The sequence below is a fragment of the Entelurus aequoreus genome, linkage group LG01 (assembly GCF_033978785.1).
Source record: "Entelurus aequoreus isolate RoL-2023_Sb linkage group LG01, RoL_Eaeq_v1.1, whole genome shotgun sequence".
Classification (NCBI taxonomy): domain Eukaryota; kingdom Metazoa; phylum Chordata; class Actinopteri; order Syngnathiformes; family Syngnathidae; genus Entelurus; species Entelurus aequoreus.
This window is the reverse complement of record NC_084731.1, coordinates 84645792-84673279: the sequence shown is the minus strand read 5'-3', so window position 1 is coordinate 84673279 and position 27488 is coordinate 84645792. Positions and strand designations below refer to the sequence as shown.

General features: G+C 39.0%; 2 protein-coding genes across 6 annotated transcripts in view; one reads left to right on the top strand and one right to left on the bottom strand.

Annotated features, from left to right (window-relative positions):
- The window catches only part of LOC133658066 (male-specific lethal 3 homolog), a 190817-nt gene that overhangs the window by 24953 nt on the left and 138376 nt on the right, over positions 1–27488 (bottom strand). The gene's annotated exons all lie outside the window — the stretch shown is intronic.
- The window catches only part of LOC133658028 (rho GTPase-activating protein 6-like), a 137315-nt gene continuing 133836 nt past the window's right edge, over positions 24010–27488 (top strand). For all 3 annotated transcript variants that reach the window (XR_009827389.1, XR_009827386.1, XM_062059640.1), the window contains exon 1: positions 24010–24657. Coding sequence is in view for 1 of the 3 variants with exons in the window: in XM_062059640.1 (XP_061915624.1) it covers positions 24040–24657 (618 nt within the window). In the remaining 2 variants the exon portion in view is untranslated. The remainder of the gene's footprint in view (positions 24658–27488) is intronic.

Genomic DNA, 27488 nt, shown 5'->3' with positions numbered 1-27488 from the left:
CGGCTCCAGACAGATTTGTTTTTGTATTTTTGGTCCAATATGGCTCTTTCAACATTTTGGGTTGCCGACCCCTGCCCTAACCCATACTTGCCAACCTTGAGACCTCCGATTCCGGGAGGTGGGGGTGGGGCATGGTCGGGGGTGTGGTGGGGGTTGGGGGCGTCGTTCAGAGGGGAGGAGTATATTTACAGCTAGAATTCACCAACTCGAGTATTTCATATATATATATATATATATATATATATATATATATATATATATATATATATATATATATATATATATATATATATATATATATATATATATATGTATATATATATATATATATATATGAAATACTTGACTTTCAGTGAATTCTAGCTATATATATATACATATATTTATTTTATTATACATATAAATAAAATAAATACTTGAATTTCAGTGTTGGACGGCGTGGCGAAGTTGATAGAGTGGCTGTGCCAGCAATCGGAGTGTTGCTGGTTACTGGGGTTCAATTCCCACCTTCTACCTTCCTAGTCACGTCCGTTGTGTCCTTGAGCAAGACACTTCACCCTTTGCCTCTGATGGCTGCTGGTTAGCGCCTTGCATGGCAGCTCCCGCCATCAGTGTGTAAATGTGGAAATACTGTCAAAGCGCTTTGAGTACCTTGAAGGTAGAAAAGCGCTATACAAGTATAACCCATTTATCATTTATTATTATAGTGTTCCGGAGGCTATCCAGTAGATGGCAGTATTGTCCTGTTTAAGAGTGTCACAACATTGCTGTTTACGGCAGACGAACTGCTTTACGGTAGACAAAAACGTGACTGCTGTTGTTGTGTGTTGTTACCGCGCTGGGAGGACGTTAATGAAACTGCCTAACAATAAACCCACATAAGAAACCAAGAACTCGCCCTCGATCATTCTACAGTTATAACGTGATTGGGCAGGCACGCTGTTTATATCGTGGGAAAGCGGACATGAAAACAGACTGTCGCCGCTGTCCCCACTCAGGTCCGCATTGAGCTGGAGGGGGCGTGGCCTCCAGCTCTGGCTGAATTCCTGGAGTTTATCGGGAGAAAATTTCTTCCGGGAGGTTATCAGGAGAGGCGCTGAATTCCGGGAGTCTCCCGGTAAAACCGGGAGGGTTGGCAAGTATGCCCTAACCCTCTAACCCTAACCCTAACCAAATAACTCTAAATTAAGTCTTTGTTACTTAGAATATGTTCCCCATAATAAAGTGTTACCAAAAACATATCATTTTGTCTTGAATTAAAAAAAAAACATTTTATTTTTCACTAAAGAAGGGTTCGGTGAATGTGCATATGAAACTAATGGGGTTCGGTACCTCCAACAAGGTTAAGAACTACTGATTTAGAGTTATTTTGTTAGGGTTACGGTTAGAGGGTTAGGACCAGGGTTAGAGGGTTATAACCTTGCCGAATAAGGCATTAATAAGTACTTAATAATGACTAGTTAAGAGCCAATATGTTACTAATTTGCATGTTAATAAGCAACTAATTGATGGTGAATATGTTTCCCATACTAAAGTGTTACCATGTTTTTTTACTGGTGCACAAAATGAACCGTGCATGAACATCACCTTGTTCAAACAACAAAACCAACACAGTGCATAAACTCACAACAAATTACACACCTGCAAATCAGTGTGACTTCTACTGTTGTTTTGCTGTGTTTTGACCTCCGCCGAACCCCTAGGGTTCGATAGAACCCAGGTTAAGAACCACTGCTCTAAAGTCACTCAATATCATGGTGGATTAAAAAAAAAACATGGGAAATTATTGTGTGAATGCTGGATATAGAATTCTAATTATTATTCTGCATCTTTATCTTCCAGCTATTACTTCTAGACCTCCACCCCAGATCACACCTCACTCCTACCCACTTCTCCAAAGTGGGCTGGCTCAGGGTGGAGGACAGAGTAAAACAACTTGCACTGAGCCTAGTCTATAAAATCCGCTACACATCCCTGATACCGAAGTACATGTCAAACTACTTCCTTAACGTAAATGACCGCCATAACCACAACACCAGGGGGAGCTCCACTAACCACATTAAACCCAGAGTCCGAACTAACAAAGGTCTTAACTCATTCTCCTTCTATGCCACATCAATATGGAATGCACTCCCAACAGGTGTAAAAGAAAGGGAATCTCTATCCTCCTTCAAAACCGCACTAAAAGAACACCTCCAGGCAACTACAACCCTAAACTAACACCCTCCCTTCCACATAATACCTCTTCGGATTGTAAATAATCAAATGTAGACACTTTTTCTTATACTTTCTGATCTCTCTCTCTGTGTCCACTACTTGCTGTACATATCCTACCAAGTCAGTCCTACACTGTTTCAATTTCCATTTCTCTGATGATGCAATTGTTGATGTTGATTGTTGATGACTGAAGTGTTGATACCAACCAAACCTAACCCCCCCCCTCCATATCCCACACCCCGGATTGTAAATAATGTAAATAATTCAATGTATATACTCTGATGATTATCTTGTGTGATGACTGTATTATGATGTTAGTATATATTTGATAGTATATACCAGTGGTCCCCAACCACCGGGCGGCGGCCCGGTACCGGTCCGTGGACCGATTGGATACCCGCCGTGGCCGCACAAGAAATTAAAAAAAAAAAAAAAAAAAAAAAGTTTATTAAATCAAGATAAAAAACACAATATATACATTATATATCAATATAAATCAATACAGTCTGCAGGGATACAGTCCGTAAGCACACATGATTGTATTTCTTTATGACAAAAAATAAATAAAATTACTACCCTCCCCCCCCCGGTCCGTGGGACAAATTTTCAAGCATTGACCGGTCCGCAAGTACAAAAAGGTTGGGGACCACTGGTATATACAGTATCTGTATCATGAATCAGTTTAAGTGGACCCCGACTTAAACAAGTTGAAAAACGTATTCGGGTGTTACCATTTAGTGGTCAATTGTACGGAATATGTACTTCACTGTGCAATCTACTAATAAAAGTTTCAATCAATCAATCAATCAATCAATCAGCTCAGTTAAAATGATGGAAACTTGAAAGTGTAAGGATGGAAAGGACAATGCAGGTATAAATACACTAAATATAGCTATATAAAATATAACATAACATATATACGAATATATACACATGTGTACAGTATATTATATATACAGATATATTATATTATGTCTATAACATATATATGTGTGACAGCAGCAGCATAAAATAGAGAGTAGATCCAGCAGAAAATAGAAAATTAACATTCAAAACAAAGAGAAGTAGCTGACATGTCAGGTGTCAGGTAATAGGCAGATATCATCTATTGCTGTATGGCGAGTGATTATACAGCTAACAGATAACCTTGCCAAATAAGGCATTAATAAGTACTTATTAATGACTAGTTAAGAGCCAATATGTTACTAATTTGCTTGTTAATAAGCAACTAATTAATGGTGAATATGTTCCCCATACTAAAGTGTTACCATGTTTTTTTACTGGTGCATGAACATCACTAACACAGAGCATAAACTCACAACAAATTACACACCTGCAAATCAGTGTGACTTCTGCTGTTGCCGTATCCGTAATACGCCGATAGGGAGAAGTTTGTATTTACACGATGAGTCGGGTGTGTCTTGACTTCCGCCGAACCCCTAGGGTTCGATCGAACCCAGGTTAAGAACCACTGCTCTAAAGTCACTCAATATCATGGTGGATACTAAAAAAACATGGGAAATTATTGTGTGAATGCTGGATATAGAATTCTAATTATTATTCTGCATCTTTATCTTCTAGCTTCTTCTCCCGTGTTTTTCATCTGATTTAAGCCGTTCACCTTTCAAAATGTTCAGCTGTGCTACCATGTTTTATTTTCCAAAAAAACCCTACATTTTCAGGGATTCCATATTTTCCAGGATATTTTTTGCAATTTGAAAATGAATGGGCATTTTAAAAAAAACAAAACATTTCTCACATTTGTACGTTGCTAATTTGAGTCAATTGCTAGCATGCTAGCTTTGTTGGCTATTTATGCAGATATGAACCTCAGAGTCATACATTTTGGTACTTGGCGCATGGTAACTGTTGGCATGCTGACGTTAACACACTAAAGATCTGCACATTTTGCAGACATAGGCTACACCCCAGAGTCGGATATATTGTAACTTGACTCTAGCTAACTGTTAGCATGCTAACGTTGCCAGCTTTTTTTAGCTAATTTTGCAGATGTTACTTGACACATGCTTACGGTTAGCATGTTAGCTTTTTTTTAAAGGTATTCACCACAGAGCCATATATTTTGGTACTTGATGCATGCTAACGGTTAAATCATATATTTTTCTAATATCCAGACGCTATCTGGCCAGCGTGGTAATTGTTAGCATTTCAGTTGCGCTTTTCAGCATCCACAAGCAATTTCTGCTAAAATAGTTTTTTCTAGTTGTTAGCAAAATGCTAATCACTCTGAAAACAGGCGTATGATAAAATAAATTCAACATGGCTGTGTATCAGATGGAATATTTCAATTAATACACATAAATATGTATACTAGTGTAGGTAGGTAGGTCTTTATTGTCATCGCACAAGTACAACAAAACTATGTTTTCAGCACAAACCCGTTCAAAATTAGACAAACAGTGTATAGGTTTTTGTAAATGGTTGATTTATATAGGCTAGTACGGTAAAGTTTTGTACCTGACAAGTTTCGGCTACCTTGCTTCTGCAGCCTTCATTTATAAATACACGTCAGTAGGCTAAATTAACCTCTTCAACATACAGTGTATATGGTTACAGAATAGGAACGCTGATGGGTCGCCAAATGGCGCCCCGTAAAATATGGTAAAAAGGTAAAACGCTGGGGGAGGATGAGTACAAATATACAATCTAGACTGGGCTCCTAAGGGGGCCCAGTCTAGAGTAGGAAAAAACTTCCATAGCAAAGCACATATACATATTACAACATACATCTCGAGACTTGCAACAGAGGGGAGGGAGTGGGGGCTACGGTGGCAGGCTGCAGCTCTTCAGGCACTGCCCAGCCGTCCATCACCCCTAAGGGATTTGTGTGTGATAACCCTCAGAGTGTATTGGTGAATTTTTTTTTCTCTTTTTCTAAGACTTTCAGGAAAACAATTTCAGTCTTGTTAAATAACGCCAGGACGAAAAAGTCCTCAGAGAAACATTTTTGGATTTATATTTTATTCTACTTTTTTTTTTGCTCGAATCCATTAATAATCTACAGTCCTAGATAAAAAAATGTCAGGTCATGTTTTTTGTTTTTAACTCAGTACAAGTGTTTTATGAAGAAATAGCGCAAACTTTCACATTTACGTGGTTGTCAAGAATCGTTGTATTCATAGATTAATAGCAGTATTTACGTGTCATACTATTGTTGATACCGTAGTACTGGACTTCTTCAACTCATCGCTCCTGCTCTCCAACCTGAGCAAGCGCTGGTGTTTTTCAGCAGTCTGGACCTTGAGAACCCTCAGGTCTCCCAACTGCTCCAAGATAGCTTTTTTTGTTGAAGCTTCACAGATTCACACATCTCCGCTAGTAAAAAGTCAAACGCTCTCCCGATGTCTTTGGCCCCAGGCTGTTGCTAGGCAATTCTGTTGTGCAACGACAGTATTTAGCCGAGCCACCGGCTAGCTAACCTGCATACCCGCCAAACAATGCCTCTTTCCTTCCATCGGTGTTCGCAGATCTGTCTTCGCCAGCCGGCAGTGGTCAAACCAAGTGCCACAGCAAAAAAGACTGCACAAAATCAGTTAAAAAACCCAGAAATTGTCCAATAAGTCAAGTAGCAACACACAGCCACTCACAACAGGAAGAGGAAATGGCATGGCATTTTCCACAATTCCAACTGCTCTATGTCTTAACTAATTCAACTAAAAAATTCTGGGAGCTGCATTTCCAGAAAGCTATACTTCTTCCTTCACTATTGTTCTTATTTTGTATGTTACTGAACAGGAGCATATACCATATTTTTCGGACTATAAGGCGCACTTAAAATTATTTTCTTTCCTCAAAACTTGACAGTGCGCCTTATAACCCGGTGCGCCTAATGTAAGGAATACGTTTGATTGAGCTTACCCACCTCAAAGCTTTTTTATTTGGTAAATGGTGTAATGATAAGTGTGACCAGTAGATGGCAGGCAAACACAAGAGATAAGTGTAGGCTGCACCGTTTGATGTGCTTCTACATACGAGTATTATTATGGTGTGTGTATAAAGTAAGACATATCTGGCGTTTAGTTTCGCAATATTATGCAAAAGCAACTTTTCTTACCTTCTAATACCTGCTGATCTGTATTTGGGATCTGCATAGGTCCTGAAAAATTGCGCATCCCCCTTTGTAGTTTGTGGCGACCCCGTAGTCAATAAGCTTCTTCTTTTTCTATATCTTCTTGTTATGGGACATTCATCCTCCACTGTTGCCATTTCTAATATAAAGTAGTGTAAAGTTCTTACTTATATCTGTCAGTAAACTCGCCATGAAAGTGTTAAAACATACCGGTATAGTGAGTTCAATAAATCCCCCAAGGAACTTTAGTTATTAAGAGTTCCGGTCGGACGTTTTTTCACGGGACACATTTCCGGTGTTGTTGTTTCCGGATGAGGGGATGCTGTAAAGTCTGAATAACATTACAACAGTTAGCTCCATCTTTTGACACTTCTTCCACTCCCGTCCTTGCACGCTACACCGCTACAACAAATATGACGGGGAGAAGACGCTGCCAAAGGTGAGCCACGTAAATAAGACTGCCTACAAAACGGCGCATCCGGAAGCGACTGTCAGAAAGCGGCTTGAAGATGTCAGGTTCAAACACCAAACTATCTATTACACAAGACAAGAAGCAAGGAATCAAGCAGAGACAGAGTTGAATTCCACTCATGAGGAGAGACGTATTGGGCTGTACACTCAGTTACAGTTTCGCCCTACGCTCTAAGGTACAGTCCCACGTGCTCCTCTATTTATTCGGGAGGTCCCTAGTTAACATCAACTGAGGCTGCTTCTGAAGGGAGGGGTAATGCAAGCAGCCCCAGTAGACACAATACATGATTATTCAGAATGGAAATGTGCTGGCACTCGTGAGTTCGCCCTGTCACTGTTTTATCTGCGTAAGTTACCCACCAATACACCCCCATACCATCACAGATGCTGGCTTTTGAACTTTGCGCCTATAACAATCCGGATGGTTCTTTTCCTCTTTGGTCCAGAGGACACGACGTCCACAGTTTCCAAAAACAATTTGAAATGTGGACTCGTCAGACCACAGAACACTTTTACACTTTGCATCAGTCCATCTTAGATGAGCTCAGGCCCAGCGAAGCCGGCAGCGTTTCTGGGTGTTGTTGATAAATGGCTTTCGCTTTGCATAGTAGAGTTTTAACTTGCACTTACAGATGTAGCGACCAACTGTAATTACTGACAGTGGTTTTCCGAAGTGTTCCTGAGCCCATGTGGTGATATCCTTTACACACTGATGTCGGTTTTTGACGCAGTATCGCCTGAGGGATCGAACGTCACGGACATTCAATGTTGGTTTTCAGCCTTGCTGCTTACGTGCAGTGATTTCTCCAGGTTCTCTCAACCCTTTGATGATATTACAGACTGTAGATGGTGAAATCTCGAAATTCCTTGCAATAGCTTGTTGAGAAATGTTGTTCTTAAACTGCTCGACAATTTGCTCACGCATTTGTTGACAAAGTGGTGACCCTCGCCCCATCCTTGTTTGTGAATGACTGAGCATTTCATGGAAGCTACTTTTATACCCAATTATGGCACCCACCTGTTCCATCGTTTATGCGTTTCAAATGGTTTCAACAGCCCGAAACAACGCAAGCATCGGGCATTTTTCTTTGAGACAGGAAAAAATGCAGCCCAGAATAACAGACACTTTGAGTCTCACATATTTAATGAGCCGGACGTGACGTCAGGTGAATACAACCTAGAGACAGTCTACTGTATGTCTCAATCAAATGTTATTATTATAATATTCAGAACATTTCTTAAATGTGCTCCTATTAGGTGTACCTAATAGCGTTGTACGGTATACCGGTATTAGCATAGTACCCCGATACTAATGATTCATATTCGGTACTATACCGCCTCTGAAAGGTACCGGTCCCCCAAACCGCCGCGCCCCCGTCGTCGTCACGTCATGTCATTGCTGGTTTACGAGCATGTTCGGCAGCGCACAATCACAGAGTACTTACAAGCAGACACAGTGTGTAGACAGAAAAGGGAGAACGGACGCATTTTGGCTTAAAAACCAAAGATAAAGGTGAATTATAACACTGAAAAGGCCCTAAGGAAGAGGTGCTTTAAGACATGGCTAGCTAGCGGCTAAGGTCCAGCCCCAGCTACTTCTAAATCACTCATCCTCGCCTCCATGGCGACAAATAAAGTAAGTTTCTTATAAGTATCATCCCTGCAGGACGAGGAATAGCTAAACATGCTTCACTACACACCGTAGCTCACTGGCGTCAAAATGTAAACAAACACCATAGGTGGATCTACACCTGACATCCACTGTAATGATACCAAGTACAGGAGCGTATCTAGTCGATACTACTATGATTACGTTGATATTTTTTGGCATCACAACATCTTCTTTCGTTTAAAAAAAATTATATTATGTTTTTAAACTCAGGAAATATGTCCCTGGACACATGAGGACTTTGAATATGACCATTGTATGATCCTGTAACTACTTGGTATCGAATTTATACCCAAATTTGTGGTATCATCCAAAACTAATGTAAAGCATCCAAAAAACAGAAGAATAAATGATTATTACATTTGAACAGAAGTGTAGATAGAACATGTTAAGAGAAAGTAAGCAGATATTAACGGTAAATGAACAATTAGATTAATAATTCGTTTTCTGCCACTTGTCCACAATAATGTTGACAAAATAATAGAATGATAAATGACACAATATGTTACTGCATACGTCAGCAGTTAAATTAGGAACCTTTGTTTGCTTACTTACTACTAAAAGACAAGTTGTCTCGTATGTTCACTATTTTATTTAAGAACAAACTTGCAATAATAAACATATGTTTAATGTACTGTAGGTTTTTTGTTAAAATAAAGCCCATAATGCATTTTTTTGTGGTCCCCTTTATTTAGAAAAGTATCGAAAAGTACCGAAAGTATCGAAATAATTTCGGTACCGGTACCAACATTTTGGTATCGGGACAACACTAGTACTTAATGTGCTGGTGAGAGCAAATGGGCATTCCTGGGATTTTTTCCGTTTTTTCCCACTAAAATGTGTACTTCAACACATTGAACTGTCGACAAAGGGCTACTACGTTAGGCTTTTACGCTACAAAAGTAGGTCAATCCGTCATTCGATCGCTTTTGTTTCGAACCCTGCGACCCTTGCACATTCATGTCTGTCAAACAATGCAAAGTTACACGGACCCCAGGGCAGGAAAAGCGTGTCTGCGCGGCTGTAACTGAATCGCTGATTGTCTTTGAAGGCATTTCACGCCAAACATGGTCAGTGGACGTTTCATCGGCAACAGACACTCGCTGTGCTTGATATGTTTTGACACTCTCAATACCGCTTTGCATTTTTTCCAGTGTCACACGTTAGCAACATGAGAAGGACTACAATTCGGAGGGTGGACAGGGAACGTATCGGTGGACAGGGAACGTATCGGTATCGTTTAGAAAATGGCTATATTCCACATAAATATGCTTTAAAATTTCAGATTAAAAAGGGCTCAGTTGGTATTTCCATGTACTTTGTTTTCCTTCTCTGTTTTCTCACGGTCTCTTTCTCCCTCCCTGCAGACTGTTTTTAGACAGGTCAAATCTGTCTCAGCTGTTATCAGTGTCATGTCATGCTGTGTGTGTGTGTGTGTGTGTGTGTGTGTGTGTGTTCTTGTATTTCTACCCTTCTTGAGACATCAACAAGTAAAAGTAGCTTCCATATGAGGACCGGTGAACAAGTTAGGACCAAAATCATGGTCCCAGTACGGAAAACTATTGCATCTAATAGAGAGCCAAATACTAGAGTCCGTGAACATTGTTCCAAAGTCAGGATTTTTTTTGTTGATTTAATGTGCATACAAAAGTAAAAATTTACAGGTGCAAAGGCAGCAATATATGATAAAACAAGACTGCAGCTAAAGAAGGACTTCCCTATTTATCCCCCCCAAAAAACGCCAGGTGAACAGCTGATTTTACGACTTCCGGTGCTGACGTAAGACAACCCGCGTCCCATATGTGACCAAAGGATGAACAAATACACGACGGTACCAAGACTATAGTGGCCATTAACAGTTAACTTCTACAGCTGGGTTGCCCAAAGTGCGGCACAGGGGCCATCTGTGGTCATCGGCCTGAAGCACATTACAAAAAACAAACAGAGATCTCATTTGCACCCCTGGTGGTGAAATCCATCAAAATTAGGGTGGTCCCAAAAAGGACGAATTTTTCATATTGACTGTGTGTCAGTTTTAAAAGTGCTCTCCTCTTGTCAACATATGAAATAACAAGTGTGTAAATAAATTTAAGTGCTCTCCCTCTGGCCAACATATGTAATAACAATTGTGTAAGAAATTGAAATGTGCCCCCTTTGGCCAAAATGTAATAAATTAAATAAATATGTATATAGAGCAGTGGTTCTTAACCTGGGTTTGATCGAACCCTAGGGGTTTGGTGAGTCTGGCTCAGGGGTTCGGCGGAGATCGAGACACACCCCACTCATCATGTAAATAAAAACTTCTCCCTATCGGCGTATTACGGATACGGCAACAGCAGAAGTCAGACTGATTTGCAGGTGTGTAATTTGTTGTGAGTTTATGCACTGTGTTGGTTTTGTTGTTTGAACAAGGTGATGTTCATGCACGGTTCATTTTGTGCAACAGTAAAAAAAACATGGTAACACTTTAATATGGGGAACATATTCACCATTAATTAGTTGCTTATTAACATGCAAATTAGTAACATATTGGCTCTTAACTAGTATTATTAAGTACTTATTAATGGCTTATTCTGCATGGCCTTATTATAAGCTAACCCTCTAACCCTGGCCCTAACCCTCTAACCCTAACCCTAACCAAATAACTCTAAATTAAGTCTTTGTTACTTAGAATATGTTCCCCATACTAAAGTGTTATCAAAAACATATAACCTTGTCTTGAATTTGAAAAAAACCAAAACATTTTATTTTTCACTAAAGAAGGTTTCGGTGAATGCGCATACGAAACCGGTGGGGTTCGGTACCTCCAACAAGATTAAGAACCACTGATGTAGAGACATACTGTAATAACTCGAAGTAAATAATGAAGATTAAAAAACAATTACAAACAAAAAAACAAAAACAAAAAATAACTAAAAACAGTCTCTCACAATGTGTCGACTTTTTTCTTCTAAAATTGGGAACAATTTCTCATATTCTTTCTGTTTCTGTAATATTGCAATATTTCTTGTAAAATTATTACTTTTTACGTAAAATTATTACTTTTTCATGTAAAATTATTACTTTTTAATGCAAAATGGTCACATTTGTCACATCAAATTCTGACTTTCATCACAATATTGCCAATTGTTTTGGTTGTTCTATTAAAATAGTGACATTTTCTGAGTAAAATGATGACTAATTTTGCCAAGTAAAATTCCGATTGTTATAAATCATAATATTGCCAAAATTTGAAAGTTTTCTTATAAAATTGTGACTTTTGTCGAGTAAAATTACGACTCTTTTCATAAAATTGCCAACATTTTAAGCTTTTCTTGTAAAATTGCGACTGTTATTGTGTAACATTCCAACTTTTATCATAATGTTGCACAAATGTTCAGTTTTTCTTGTACAATTTTGACCTTTGTTGAGTAACATTTATTATAATACTGCCAAAATTCTAAGTTTTTCTTGTAAAATTGTGACCTTTTTCCTGTGAAATTCCAACTAATTTTTCACAACAAGCTTTTTATATTTGCATAGTATGTATATATTATCAATGTTGTAAATACAAATCCATATATAACTACAAAGGGTGGTCCTAAAGATGTAGGCATTTTTCGGCGATCTCAAGAAAGTAAAAATACAATAATGTGTGTGTGTGTGTTCTTGTATTTGTACCCTTCTTGAGACATCAACAAGGAAAAGTACCTTCCATATGAGGACTGGTGAACAGGTTAGGACATAAATCATGGTCCCAATACGGAAAACCATTGCATCTAAAAGAGAATGTCTCATTTGCACCCCTGGTGGTGAAATCTATCAAAATTAGGGTGGTCTCAAAAAGGAGGGATTTTTCAAATTGACTGTGTGTCGGTTTTAAAAATGCTCCCCTCCGGTCAACATATGAAATAACAAGTGTGTGTAAAAATGTGAAGTGCTCCCCCTCTGGCCAACATATGTAATAACAAGTGTGTAAGAAATTGAAATGCGCCCCCTGTAGCCAAAATGTATTAAAATGTTTTAACTAATATGTATATAGAGACATACTGTAATAACTTGAAGTAAATAGTGAAGATTAAAAAACAATTACAAACCAAAAAAAAAAAAATGAAATACAATTAACTAAAAGCAGTCTTTTTCTCACAATGTGTCGACTTTTGTCTTATAGAATTGGGAACAATTTCTCATTGTTTCTGTAATATTGCAATATTTTCTCGTAAAATTATTACTTTTTTATGTAAAATTATTACTTACTAATGCAAAATGGTGACATTTGTCATAAAATTCTGACTCTTATCACAATATTGCCAATTTGTTGTTGTTGTTCTTGTAAAATAGTGACATTTTCTGAGTAAAATGACGACTTTTGTCCCAATTTTGCCAAGTAAAAATTCTGATTATTATTATAATATTGCCAACATTTTTAAGTTTTGTTATAAATTTGTGACTTTTGTCGAGTAAAATTACGACTCTTCATAAAATTGCCAAGCTTTTCTTGTAAAATTGCGACTGTTGTGTAAAATTCCAACTTTTATCATAATATTGCACACATGTTCAGTTTTTCTTGTCAAATTTTGACTTGCGTTGAGGAAAACTACGACTTTTATTATAATACTGCCACATTTTTCTTGTGAAATTGTGACCTTTTTCTTGTAAAATTCTAACTCATTTTTCACAACAAGCTTTTTTATAGTTGCATAGTATGTATGTATTATTAATGTTGTAAATACAAATCTTTATATATCTAGAAAGGGTGGTCCAAAAGAGGTAGGCGTTTTTCGGAAGGCTCAAGCAAGTACAAAATACAAGAATGAAGTGAATTATATTTATATAGCGCTTTTCTCTAGCGACTCAAAGCGTTTTACATAGTGAAACCCAATATCTAAGTTACATTTAAACCAGTGTGGGTGGCACTGGGAGCAGGTGGGTCAAGTGTCTTGCCCAAGGACACAACGGCAGTGACTAGGATGGCGGAAGCGGGAATCGAACCTGGAACCCTCAAGTTGCTGGCACGGTCACTGTACCAACCGAGCTATGCCGCCCCAATGTGTGTGGGTGTGTGTGTTTGTGTGTGTGTTCTTGTATTTGTACCCTTCTTGAGACATCTACAAGGAAAAGTACCTTCCATATGAGGACCGGTGAACAAGTTAGGACATAAATCATGGTCCCAATACAGAAAACCATTGCATCTAATAGAGAATGTCTCATTTGCACCCCTGGTGGTGAAATCTATCAATATTAGGGTGGTCCCAAAAAGGAATAATTTTTCAAATTGACTGTGTCGGTTTTAAAAGTGCTCCTCTCTGGTCAACATATGAAATAACAAGTTTGTGTAAAAATTGGAAGTGCTCCCCCTCTGGCCAACATATGTAATAACAAGTGTGTGTCTGAAATTGAAATGCGCCCCCTGTGGCCAAAATTAATTAAAAAAAATATATGTATATAGAGACATACTGTAATAACGAAGTAAATAATGAAGATTAAAAACCAATTACAAACAAAAAATAAAAATAAAAAAAATTACCTAAAAGCAGTCTGTTTCCCACAATGTGTCGACTTTTGTCTTATAAAATTGGGAACAATTTCTCATATTATTTCTGTTTCTGTAATATTGCAATATTTTCTCGTAAAAGTATTACTTTTTTATATAAAATTATTACTTTTTATTGCAAAATGGTGACATTTGTCATATAAAATTTCGGACTTTTATCACAATATTGCCAATTTTTTTTTGGTGTTCTTGTAAAATAGTGACATTTTTTGAGTAAAATGACGACTTTTGTCTCAATTTTGCCAAGTAAAATTCCGATTATTATTATAATATTGCCAACATTTTTAAGTTTTCTGATAAAATTGTGACTTGTCGAGTAAAATTACGACTCTTTTCATAAAATTGCCAACATTTGAAGCTTTTCTTGTAAAATTGTGACTGCTATTGAGTAACATTCCAACTTTTATTATAATATTGCACACAATTTATAATAAAATTGTGTGCAATATAATATAATATTGTACAATTTTGACTTGCGTTGAGTAAAATTACGACTTTTATTATAATACTGCCAAAATTCTAAGTTTTACTTGTGAAATTGTGACCTTTTTCTTGTGAAATTCCAACTCATTTTTCACAACCGTCTGTTTTATATTTGCATGGTATGTATATATTATTAATGTTGTAAATACAAATCTTTATACGATATATCTAGAAAGGGTGGTCCTAAAGAGGTAGGCATTTTTCAGCGGTCTCAAGAAGGTAACAAATACAAGAATGTGTGTGTCTGTGTGTGTTTGTGTGTGTCTGTGTGTGCGTGCGTGCCATTCAGTGAAGCTTCATGCACTCCATTATCAGACGTTTATGCACCTTTCTCCCAGCCGTCTCCTGCTGTCTCTTTTCATTTTCTCCGTACTTTCGCACACACACACGCCCTCCTGCATCGTCTCCCACTCCCAAATGACCTACTGATAAAACACACATGCGTGTGTATGCACTCATGCTTGGTGGTGGCGCCCCTTGCACCATTTCTGGTTACACACTGCTTGCATGGCAGGTGAATACAGAAAGTCAGTGGGTATTAATCCCGCTTATTGTTATGCTAATAATAGTCTCGCTGTTCCCAAGCAGCGAGATGGATTAATTTGAGGCAAGGATTAATACTTATATTTACAGCTATGATTAAAATGTGCCCTTGATGTTTACTTGTTGCCGGTCTTAGTGCTAACGACAGTAATGTGTGTTATGGGGGATGTAGGATCCATCCATGTAATGATTGATAGCTTTGCCATCAAGGGCAGTAAAAGTATGGATCAATACAAGCGTGATGAAATCGATATTTTTCAGTTTGCTTCCATACGTTTAATTGGTTTTGTTGCTGTTGTTACTACATTGTTTTTGTCATATTATCAGTTCCTTTCAAAGATTTTTTTGATGTTGTGATAGGGCCAATTGACGCAAATTCAACCAATCCCCGGGAATAATGCACAGCGTCGCAACTTTGTCAACTACCCCGCACATTTTGACCGATCAAGGTTTGTTTCTTGTTTATTCCAACTCTTTATTGCTCAAACAGCTCAACTGTTGTAATCCTGCATAGCTCTGATCTGCTGTCAACAGCGCTAAGCCTTCTGGGTTAACGTAGTATATAAACATTTAGCAACACACCAGCGTTCCTACTTTACATGTATTGATATATTTATTTATTCCTTATTTATTCAGCGTAGGGCAGTTAAGAACAGATTCTCTTTTGCGATGCTGACCTAGCAAAGAGGCAGCATTTAAGTGTTAGAGATGTTGAAGTGTGATGATCATCTTTCATCGTCTCTCATTTACCAGCAAAAATGACCGCTATGGAACAGTTCAAAAATGCTCTTGACGTGCAGGTGACATAAATATTGTTTAAGACGGACACACATTTTTCAAGGGCAAATGAAACACGGACAATTTTTTAACTTGGGAATACCAAAGCGGATAGACAATGAGGAAGCATCTGGTGGTGTTTCTTTCAATAATTAAAATGTAGCTATTGTTCAGGGGTGTCCAAACTTTTAGCCTTGGGGGCTGCATTGGGCTAAACATTTTTGACTATATATACACATGTATGTATATATACACATGTATGTATATATATATATATATATATATATATATATATATATATATATATATATATATATATATATATATATATATATATATATATATATATATATATATATATATATATATATATATATATATATACATACATATATAAGTGTGGAGATAGTGTTTTACATTTTCCCATCATGCTTTGTAATGGATTTAAATTGGTGTAATTCTGACTTTTTTTTTAATGGTGCATGGACTTTTTAAATAATATCCACAACTTCTGTTGTATTGTGCTATGTGTGACCATGTCTGTTGGTGTTTTGTGTTTTTTCATTTTTTTTTTCCACCATGACTAGTGAAGGTTGTTTGCATTGGGTCGTATGAGTAAATGCTGCACTCACTGTTAGTCAAAGAATGGTTATAGACCTGAAATGCTCATATTAACAGGATTATAACAACTATTCAGAAGCATTTAATTTGACTTTTGAAAATAAATTGATATCTTCTTGCGGCCAGATTACTTATTAACTCATGATGTCGACGGACCGTACATGGCCCGCGGGCAGTAGTTTAGAAAACCGCAGCTATTGTTAGTTATGATCAATTGAAATAGTACAAAAAATTGACGATGAGTTTTGAGTATGTGCGTTTGCTGCTATTTTTAAGTCTGTGTGGTACAAAACAAATAAAACATGATTATAGTATTTGTTTTTCAATTTGTGTTAAAATCATGTGCTTTTTGAAGTTGAGGTTACAACAAACAACTAAAATATTGATAACAATTGCATAAAATCACGTTTATTCAATGTTATAAAAAATAATGTGCCTCAAAACATGGCAACTTTTGCCGCAACTTTCTAAAAGAAAATCTGTGGCGAATTCAACACGAAAATAATCACAAAAAACTACAACTCCGAAATCCTGGAGCGACTGTAATTTTTTACAAACTTTGGCTTTTGAACGATGACGTTGAAAATCCAAAGGATTTGAATGAGAGCCAACAGTTTTTGATTCAGTAAACTTATTTTTGCACTATTTACTTTACTCAAACAGTTAGGGAATAAGGTAATGACTGTATTAATTTGTCGATTAAATTGTTTTATATTGTTGTTCAATTGTTTACAAATAAGTTTGTCGACAACAAATTTCCTTTTTTGTTTGCCTAAAATCTTATTCCTGTGTTTTAATTTCTATCCTGATATGCGGTATTAGTATTGGTATCGGCAATTTGGCCAGATATTTACTTATTGATATAAGAATGTGTAGTATTGCCTTCTATATTAATTTAATGATTGGTCATATAAATAATAAAGAAAATAGATCAAGCCTTAAACATCTTGGTAATTATCACTTCCTGGCAAAATGCTTTGGCAGAAACACAAGTCCCTCAAAGTTCCCCCAGAAGACTAATTATTCGGCTCTGGGGTAAGTATCTGTGTCTCTTCCAAGAGGAAATAGTGCTGGTATGTTCTCAAGCCGTAAAGGTCAAGTGTCAAGGTAAAATAAGACATTTGACGCTCCCACCCTGCAGTGAGGAGCCATTACATCTTATTGCAGCTCTGGAAAGAGGCACACATGTTGGCTGTGGCTGCTCATTACAATATGGCTGAGTCGACAATAACAATGTACATATGAGGTGTCCTAACTTTTACCCCCATGGGATGCATCGTGAAAAATCGAAGAATGTTCCAACAAGTTCTAAATGTTACAAAAAAAACCTAGCTTGCATCTAATCTTTGTCTGATTCTTGACAAAGCAAAGTACTAGTCTGAACTTTTTGTGCTTACATTACACTTTTTAGATTATTTTTATTTAGATTTTATTTACTACACATTAAATTAAATGTATTATGTATGTTGTAATATGACTTTATTCCCACAATATTTTTACATTATTCTTGTAATTTCATTTCCCCCTGCCTAATTTTGAAAATAAATTGCTACTTTATTGTTTTGTTTCTCACCATACTACACAATTTTAAATAAATAAGGTATTTTCCTCATTATTTCAATTTATAGTTTCTAAATATTGTTTTCTTCATAATTAGTGCTGTCAACAATTAACATTTATAATTAGATTACCATATTTTCCGGACTATAGAGCGAATTATAGAAAAAAAAATATGTTTCCATATATTATCCCCTCAGGACGATAAGCCGCTGATAAATACGTTGTGAAATTAGTTATTTTCACATAAATATTTCGTATAAGTTCATTTACACGGCAGTAAAACGGCTGATCAAACAAAACAGAAGGACCCACTAGCTGCGGAAGCTAGTTCTCCAATCAGCTAAACAGACTCGATACGGTGATGTCTTGGTGGATTTATTGAGGAATTTACGAAATTGAAACAAAACAAAAAGAAACCCAGTGCAAATTAATAAAACTAACAAAGATACTCGTAAGCATATTAGCGAATGCTAACGACGCTAGCTTCATTACATATTGATAACATGTAGAAATATGCATTAAAACACTCCCACAGACATCACACGTGGGACGGTTTAATACGTAAGGATAGTTTTAGTTATATTGTAAAACTTACAAACGTTGCTTGGAGTGATAAACGAAGAATCCATACGAGTAGGCACGCTATGGACGGCCGGACGACCAAACGTCCGCGTGATAGCTCACTCTAAACAGAAGGGCAATGCAGCATCTGCAGTGAGCAAACTCGTCCAAAAGATGGCGCCATAGCACAAACAATAACACACCTATTCAGTGTGTTTGCTTTTTTTAAACTACATACACTATATGACCATCAGCAAAGAAAAAATCCATAAATTAGACGCACACTCTTAGAATTCTCTCGATGAGCTTCAAGCACACCTGTGAAGTGATCGCCATTTCAGGTGACTACCTCTTGAAGCTCATGGAGAGAATGCCAAGAGTGTGCAAAGCAGTAATCAGAGCAAAGGGTGGCTATTTTGAAGAAACTAGAATATAGAACATGTTTTCAGTTACTTTGCCTTTTTTTGTGTTCATTCATAGTTTTGATGCCTTCAGTGACAATCTACAATGTAAATAGTCATGAAAATAAAGAAAACGCATTGAATGAGAATGCGTGTCCAAACTTTTGGCCTGTACTGTATATATTTTTTTAATTTAATGAAGGGTGGAGTGCCATCTCCGGGTTGGGGAGGAGATCTTGCCCCATGTGGAGGAGTTCAAGTACCTCAGAGTCTTGTTCACGAGTGAGGGAAGAGCGGATCGTGAGATCGACAGGCGGATCGGTGCGGCGTCTTCAGTAATGCGGACGCTGTATCGATCCGTTGTGGTGAAGAAGGAGCTGAGATAGAAGGCAAAGCTCTCAATTTACCGGTCGATCTACGTTCCCATCCTCACCTATGGTCATTAGCTTTGGGTTATGACCAAAAGGACAAGATCATGGGTACAATCGGCCGAAATGAGTTTCCTCCGCCGGGTGGCGGGGCTCTCCCTTAGAGATAGGGTGAGAAGCTCTGTCATCCGGGAGGAGCTCAAAGTAAAGCCACTGCTCCTCCACATGGAGAGGAGCCAGATGAGGTGGTTCGGGCATCTGGTCAGGATGCCACCCGAACGCCTCCCTAGGGAGGTGTTTAGGGCACGTCCGACCAGTAGGAGGTCACGGGGAAGACCCAGGACACGTTGGGAAGACTGTACCTGTGTCCCAATTCAGGGTCTGCATCTTTCGGAGGACCCGGGCTACGCAGCCTCAGAAGGCTGGACCTTCGGAGGCACCTCCGAAGGATGCGTCACCCGTTGTTAAATGGGACAGTCTAGCCCGCGGAGGATTTCCTGGTTGCGTCACGACGTCATGACTCCTGCCGCCCATACTTGTTAACCTTGAGACCTTCGAATTAGGGGGATGGGGGAGGGGCGGGGTTTGGTGGTAGCGGGGGTGTATATTGTAGCCCGGAAGAGTTAGGGCTGCAAGTAGGGATGATGCTCGAACCCGGTTTTCCCGGTTGCTCGATAAGAAAAGAACCGAGTCCTCGGACTCGAATCCCTTTTTGAGAACCGGTACCCGTTATCGAGACCACTATAGTAAAGAAAAATACTTGGTTCTTTATTTGAATCCCTGGGAACGAATCCCGTCCCGACAAGAAATGCCCCGTAGGACATCACAAGAAATGACGTTACATAGCTTAGTCATTTGTCACGGTGGGGTGCAGCGTGCTGCGGTTCGTTCTCCCGGGACGCAAAACTGACGGCTCCGGACGAAAGCGTGCAGGTAGGAGATGATTTATTTCTCATAAATCACATTACAACAAACAGGAACGAAACAATAGGAAAGCGTGCTGTTCGCACGAGAAGCTAAAGCAACAACTTACTTAGCACAGGAATACTAGAAGCTAAGGTAACTTAGCACAGGAATCATGAGCTCGAAAACCAGAATGCCAACGTAACTGTTGCAAATGCAAACAATGAAGCCACGACGAGTGACCGGAAAAGGCAGGCTTAAATAGAGTCTCTGATGAGCAACAGGGCAGGTGAAAATCATAAGTAACCATGGTGACTAAAACAAACTCCCGAAGTGCACAAAACCACTAAGGAAGTCCAAAACTAACAGAACATATAAACATGATCCCACAAATATATACATCATTTACTGACCTTTTTATAATAAAATATCTGTGAATTAGTATATACAACAGTTTTGCAATATGTAATTAATTAATTCAGTCATTATTAATATACTGAGATGAAGAATATCTTATTTTCAATAAGGTTGAAAGTATTTCTCATAATTCTTCTTCTTTGTACTTTGTAAGCACTATTCATTTGAATAACCTCTTAAACTGGATCATATCAGTACAATGTTTAACTTCTTTACTTAATCCATTCCATCATTTATTTCCACATCATTTTAGCTGTTTGCAATTTTACCAAATCATCAAACTTTAATATTTTTGACTCAATAAATAAAGTGTTTGTATGTTCTCTATATCCAACATTATGTATCAGTCTAATTGATCTTTTTTGTAACACGGTTAACGAATGTAGCGCACATTTGTAGTTATTTCCCCACATTTCTGCACAATAACTCAGATATGGTAATAATATAGTAGCGAGCAGTAGAGAATGTGAAGTGATTTGTCAAACCAAATATTGTGTTTTTTTCCCCATATACAACAACCTATCTGGACTCGATAAGAGAATCGACAAGGAATCGGTTCGATAAGAGGATCCGATAATAGGCTCGAACTCGATAAATTCTTATCAAACATCATCCCTAGCTGCAAGGGATTCTGGGTATTTGTTCTGTTGTGTTTATGTTGTGTTACGGTGCGGATTTTCTCCCGACATGTGTTTGTCATTCTTGTTTGGCGTGGGTTCACAGTGTGGTGCATATTTGTAACAGTGTTAAAGTTGTTTATACGGTCACCCTCAGTGTGACCTGTATGGCTGTTGATCAAGTATGTCTTGCAGTCACTTATGTGTGTCTGTAGAAGCCGCATACAACATGTGACTGGGCCGGCACGCTGTTTGTATGGAGAAAAAGCGGACGCGACGACAGGTTGTAGAGGACGCTAAAGACAGTGCCGTCACGGCACGCCCTCAATATTGTTGTCCGGGTGAAAATCGTGAGAAATTAGGGAGAATGGTTGCCCCGGGAGATTTTCGGGAGGGGCACTGAAATTCGGGAGTCTCCCGGAATAATCGGGAGGGTTGGCAAGTATGCTGCCGCCCAAGCCCGGGAAAGACAAAGGCGCGCAAAGTATCTTGGGATATGGGAGGCCACAAAGGATAGTCGCGGTGCGTCTTCTGAATATAGGGGAAATGAGGGCGCCTTCGTCGGCTGCATTTGGAGGAGCCTTCGAATTTGAATGAATTGGGACAGCCTTCGCGCAGCGTTGTGACGTAAGCGGCCTTCAAATTGTTTTGTCTCCCGGCTGGCCTGGGAACGCCTCGGGAGAAGTCTGGGCTTCTCTGCTTAGGCTGTTGCCCCCGCGACCCAACCTCGGATAAGCGGAAGAAAACAGATTGATGGATTTTTTTTGTCTAATTTCATTTTAGAATGTGAAACAGTCCCAGTTCGGCCCTGCAACACACTGCATGAACTGGAACCACATAGTGAAGTGAAGTGAAGTGAAGTACATTTATATAGCGCTTTTTCTCAAGTGACTCAAAGCGCTTTACATAGTGAAACCCAATATCTAAGTTACATTCAAACCAGTGTGGGTGGCACTGGGAGCAGGTGGGTAAAGTGTCTTGCCCAAGGACACAACGGCAGTGACTAGGATGGCGGAAGCGGGGATCGAACCTGCAACCCTCAAGTTGCTGGCACGGCCGCTCTACCAACCGAGCTATACCGCCCCACAAACCGATTGAGAACTCTTAGAGCAGCAGTGGAGGCTGGTGACTTCCAGAATTGAGGAGGCCATTTTTTTCCGCTTGCTCACTTCACTCGCGATGGAATGTTCCCTGTTCTCTTATCTGTCTTTGTGCTGGCCAAAGGCATACTATTTGGAGTGTAAGCTACAGTCAGAAAGTTCTTGCTGATGCAATTCATTGTGCAGAGCTTAGCCTTGTGCCTTCCTGAAGAAATTACATTGCTGTAAGTCTATGAGCCTGCCTGATAATTAAGCTGAGAAATGACATTTGGATGTTATATAAACGCCAAGTGAACATGTGTAAAAGGCAGGAATTTTAATTATGTAGTTAAAAACAATTTTGTTTAGCTTACATTTTTCATTCTTCTACAGCTTCAACATGTAATCACCAATTTAATCAAGTTTAGCATATAAAAAAGATAAGATAACACTTTCTTTATCATATGTAGTTTTATTCAATATATTTAATATAAAATATGTAAAAATATGGTTCCAGTTGGCTTTATCTGCTGAGAAACACAGACAAAATGGAGTGTTATTACTACTGAGAACTAGTGGTGTAACACTGGTAGAGACATCTAATTAGTTCAACTCACATCTGGTTTAGCTGAGGGGCGGCATGCTCTCTCCTGGACTCCACTCCACAGGTTGGTGCTGGCTTCATCATTCTCAAATTGCGCCAGAATCTCGCCGATTTCCGAGGTCGTTTTAAGCAAAAGTATTTGGCTATATGAGCTATAAACTTCACGGATGATAGCCAGGGGTGTTCTCTAAATTTCCTGAAAAGCACAAGTTGATAGGACACTCGTAGCCACTATGGCGAGTGTTTGTTTGACTGAAGTGGCTGGCGAATTCTCAAAATGGCTTCTGTGTTGATTAGGAAAGGAAAGGATTGATTCCAAATGAACCAGTAGCATGTGATTGGACGAACAAAATGTCAATCTTTCAGCCCTGGACACAATGCATGGTGAGGCCAGGCCTCCGTTGCCCACCCATTTTCAGTGATCTGGCCAATCACATATTGGCATGAAAAAGCATGCATTACATTGACTTCTATGAGAAGCTAATTTCCTAGGGGAGGCCTGGCCTCCCTTAATACAAACTGATAGGGAAATCTGGCCTGTTGCTTTACAATTGCAATATTGGGTTTTAGCCATGGGAACATTTAGATTTATGAACAAAACTAAAATAATATGAATATAAAAAATAAAAAATATGTTTTTTGTTAAAATAAATAAATAAAATAAATATATTTATTGTTTTTTTTAAATCTCTCTCTTCTCTCAAATTATTGGGGAGGCCAGGCCTCCTCCACCTCTATGGAGGAGCCTCCACTGTAGAGCAGTGCTGGCCATTGAGCCCGAAGACATGCACCATGAATTGATTAACGTGGACTGGTGTCATACAAGTTGAAAAATGTATTCGGGTGTTACCATTTAGTGGTGAATTGTACGGAATATGTACCGTACTTTGCAATCTACTAATAAAAGTTTCAATCAATCAATTCTGTCAGCTAATTGTTCAGCACAGCTCTTGAGGCATTGGGAAGTGAGATCCACACAACGCACAGCCATACTAGCTGTCACACCATATTGTGGACATATTTGCATTAAAACATTATTTATTTCTATTGTCCAGAAAATAAAATAGTTGTTTAGTCATCATGGCTGAGGGGTGGGGGAGCGCAGCGTGCGCAAATTTTTTTTTTATGGTCCCCGCCTTTCCAACCCTCTTACGCACATTCTTTAACTGTCTTCTCCGGCATGACCGCCGTGCGGATGAACTCGCACGACCGCCGCGGCTTCCTTCCTGTCCGCGGCTCGCCGCGTTTAAGTTGAGGTCCGCAAAGGATATAATCGGAGCCATGTCCGCAGCCCAGGGGCTTCTTAACAGCGTCTTCTCATCATGCTCCTCTCCCACATCCAAAGCCTTCACCAAACGCAGGCTACGCCAGACCCGGAGTCTGGACCCCGCCATCATCCGACACTGCGGCACCGGTGCCGACGCCGCGCAGCCGCCGCACGACGCGGGCGCGTCTTCGAAACCCACCGCGCGCGCCAAGACCTTCACGTTGAAAGTGCCCATCGCGGCGTCCATCTCCTCTCCCTCCATCCCCCTGGACCTGTCCCCTTCTTCCAACTTTCACTTTCACTACGACGTAGTGAAGCGCTCCAAGCGGAACGCTGCCGGCGACTTGCCGCTGCTCGTGCGGGGCTCCGGGTTCACTCCGTCCGGGAGCACCGGCACCCTCTTCTCACCCCGGAGGTGGCTTCTAAAGCGGACCCAGGCACCGATCTCTCACGCTGACGTCGTGTGGAAGTCAGAGGTAAACGACTTCATTTGCTTGTGTATGACATTCTGATGAAAGCATTTAAAAATGTAAATTTATAGAATAATACGAATGAAATTAAAATTATATATATATATATATATATATATATATATATATATATATATATATATATATATATATATATATATATATATATATATATATATATATATATATATATATATATATATATATATATATATATATATGCACACATATATACATATATATGTGTGTATATATGTACATATATATTAGGGCTGCGAATCTTTGGGTGTCCCACGATTCGATTCAATATCGATTCTTGGGGTCACGATTCCATTCAAAATCGATTTTTCACGATTCAAAACGATTCTCTATTCATTCAATACATAGGATTTCAGCAGGATCTACCCCAGTCTGCTGACATGCAAGCAGAGTAGTAGATTTTTGTAAAAAAGCTTTTATAATTGTAAATGTTTTGTCAACTGATTGCAATAATGTAAATTTGTTTGAACTATTAAATGACCCCAAAACAGTTCTGAGTGTTGCTGGGTCGGGTTTGGTTTTTGGAATTGGATTGCATTGTTATGGTATGGGGCGGTATAGCTCGGTTGGTAGAGCGGCCGTGCCAGCAACTTGAGGGTTGCAGGTTCGATCCCCGCTTCCGCCATCCTAGTCACTGCCGTCGTGTCCTTGGGCAAGACACTTTACCCACCTGCTCCCAGTGCCACCCACACTGGTTTAAATGTAACTTAGATATTGGGTTTCACAATGTAAAGCGCTTTGAGTCACTTGAGAAAAAGCGCTATATAAATGTAATTCACTTCACTTCACACTATTGTTACGGCGTGGCGAAGTTGGTAGAGTGGCCGTGCCAGCAATCGGAGGGTTGCTGGTTACTGGGGTTCAATCCCCACCTTCTACACATCCTAGTCACGTCCGTTGTGTCCTTGGGCAAGACACTTCACCCTTGCTCCTGATGGCTGCTGGTTAGCGCCCTGCATGGCAGCTCCCGCCATCAGTGTGTGAATGTGTGTGTGAATGGGTGAATGTGGAAATACTGTCAAAGCGCTTTGAGTACCCTGAAGGTAGAAAAGCACCATACAAGTATAACCCATTTATCATTTATTTATTTATTATTGCTGTGTATTGTTTTGTTGGATTGATTAATTAAAAAATAAAAAATAAAAATCGATTAAAAAAAAAAGAGAATCGATTCTGAATCGCACAACGTGAGAATCGCGATTCGAATTCGAATCGATTTTTTCCCACATCCCTAACATATATATATATACACATATATACTGTACATATATATGTGTGTATATATGTACACATATATCAGTGACGTGCGGTGAGGTTCATGGCTGGTGAGGCACTGACTTCATCACAGTCAGATTTACAAACATATGAACCCTAAAGAGTATCTTATTCACCATTTGATTGGCAGCAGTTAACGGGTTGTGTTTAAAACCTCATACCAGCATTCTTCCCTGCTTGGCACTCAGCATCAAGGGTTGGAATTGGGGGTTAAATCACCAAAAATTATTCCCGGGCGCGGCAACGCTGCTGCCCACTGCTCCCCTCACCTCCCAGGGGGTGAACAAGGGGATGGGTCAAATGCAGAGGACACATTTCATTACACCTAGTGTGTGTGTGACAATCATTGGTACTTTAACTTAACTTTAACTTTACACATACAAACTGTAGCACACAAAAAAGCACATTTAATAAAAAAACGTTATTATGGTCTTACCTTTACTTATAAATGAAGTCCATGCGCCACTGTTGTGCTGGATAATGTACCCCTGCCGTAGAATGCACCCCCTGACGGGAGTGTTATATCAACTAAAGCCCACACTTAAACTTTTCACGTGCAAGATTGAATCTATTTAAAAAAGTTATTTAATAAGAAGCCAAAAAGTGCAAAAACAATAATGTTCGTGTTGGAGGGGTTGTGAATGACTGAAATATGAAATTTGTGCTGCAGTGTGCAGGTGTACCTAATGTTGTGGCCCAGCAGTCATTCACAACTCCTCCAACACGAACATTATTGTTTTTGCACTTTTTGGCTTCTTATTAAAGAAGTTCAAAAAACTAAACAAAACACAATTTGTGGGAAAAATTATAAAAAAGACAAATGTTCTTCTGACACTACATCTTCAGGCAAACGATTTGGCTACAGTATAAACTTAAATGGTACGGTCGTTTTATAACTACGGCGGTAAATTTCTCACGATGACAGCGTTTGAAACAATGCTAAAAATCAGTGATTTTCTCTATGGGCTTTTGAATTGACATGGCTGCGATACTGCTAAACCAAACTAAAACTATTACAAAGGACATGTTGACTCATAGCTGAATAGAAGTTTGGCAGAGACAACTAATAATCATAATAATAATAACAATGGATTGGATTTATATAGCGCTTTTCTCGACACTCTTTACAGTGACAGCCGAGAAACCATCATTCATTCACAAAGTATTGTTGTATACATGAGACAATTCAGTCCATCTGGGAACAACAAGCAAACTAAGTTGATAATCAGCTACTGAAGTGAAGGGTCGCCTTAATCATGCCCCACCCCCAGTGGTTGTGGCCCTAAATAGCCGCATAGAGTGTTTATGCCAGGGCCCGGCCGGCCCTTGCTATTTCAAAACGAAGATAATTGATTGTGGATTATTAATCATGGGGCTTTTTTTTACTGTTTTGCACTGCCATTGATTTGACTGATTTCCACAAGAAATTAAATACTTTGACCATTTTTTGGCATCTGCACCTGGAAGTAGAAGTTGTCTTGACTCAGCTGGCACATAATGAGTTATTGAGTCAGTGGGAGTTG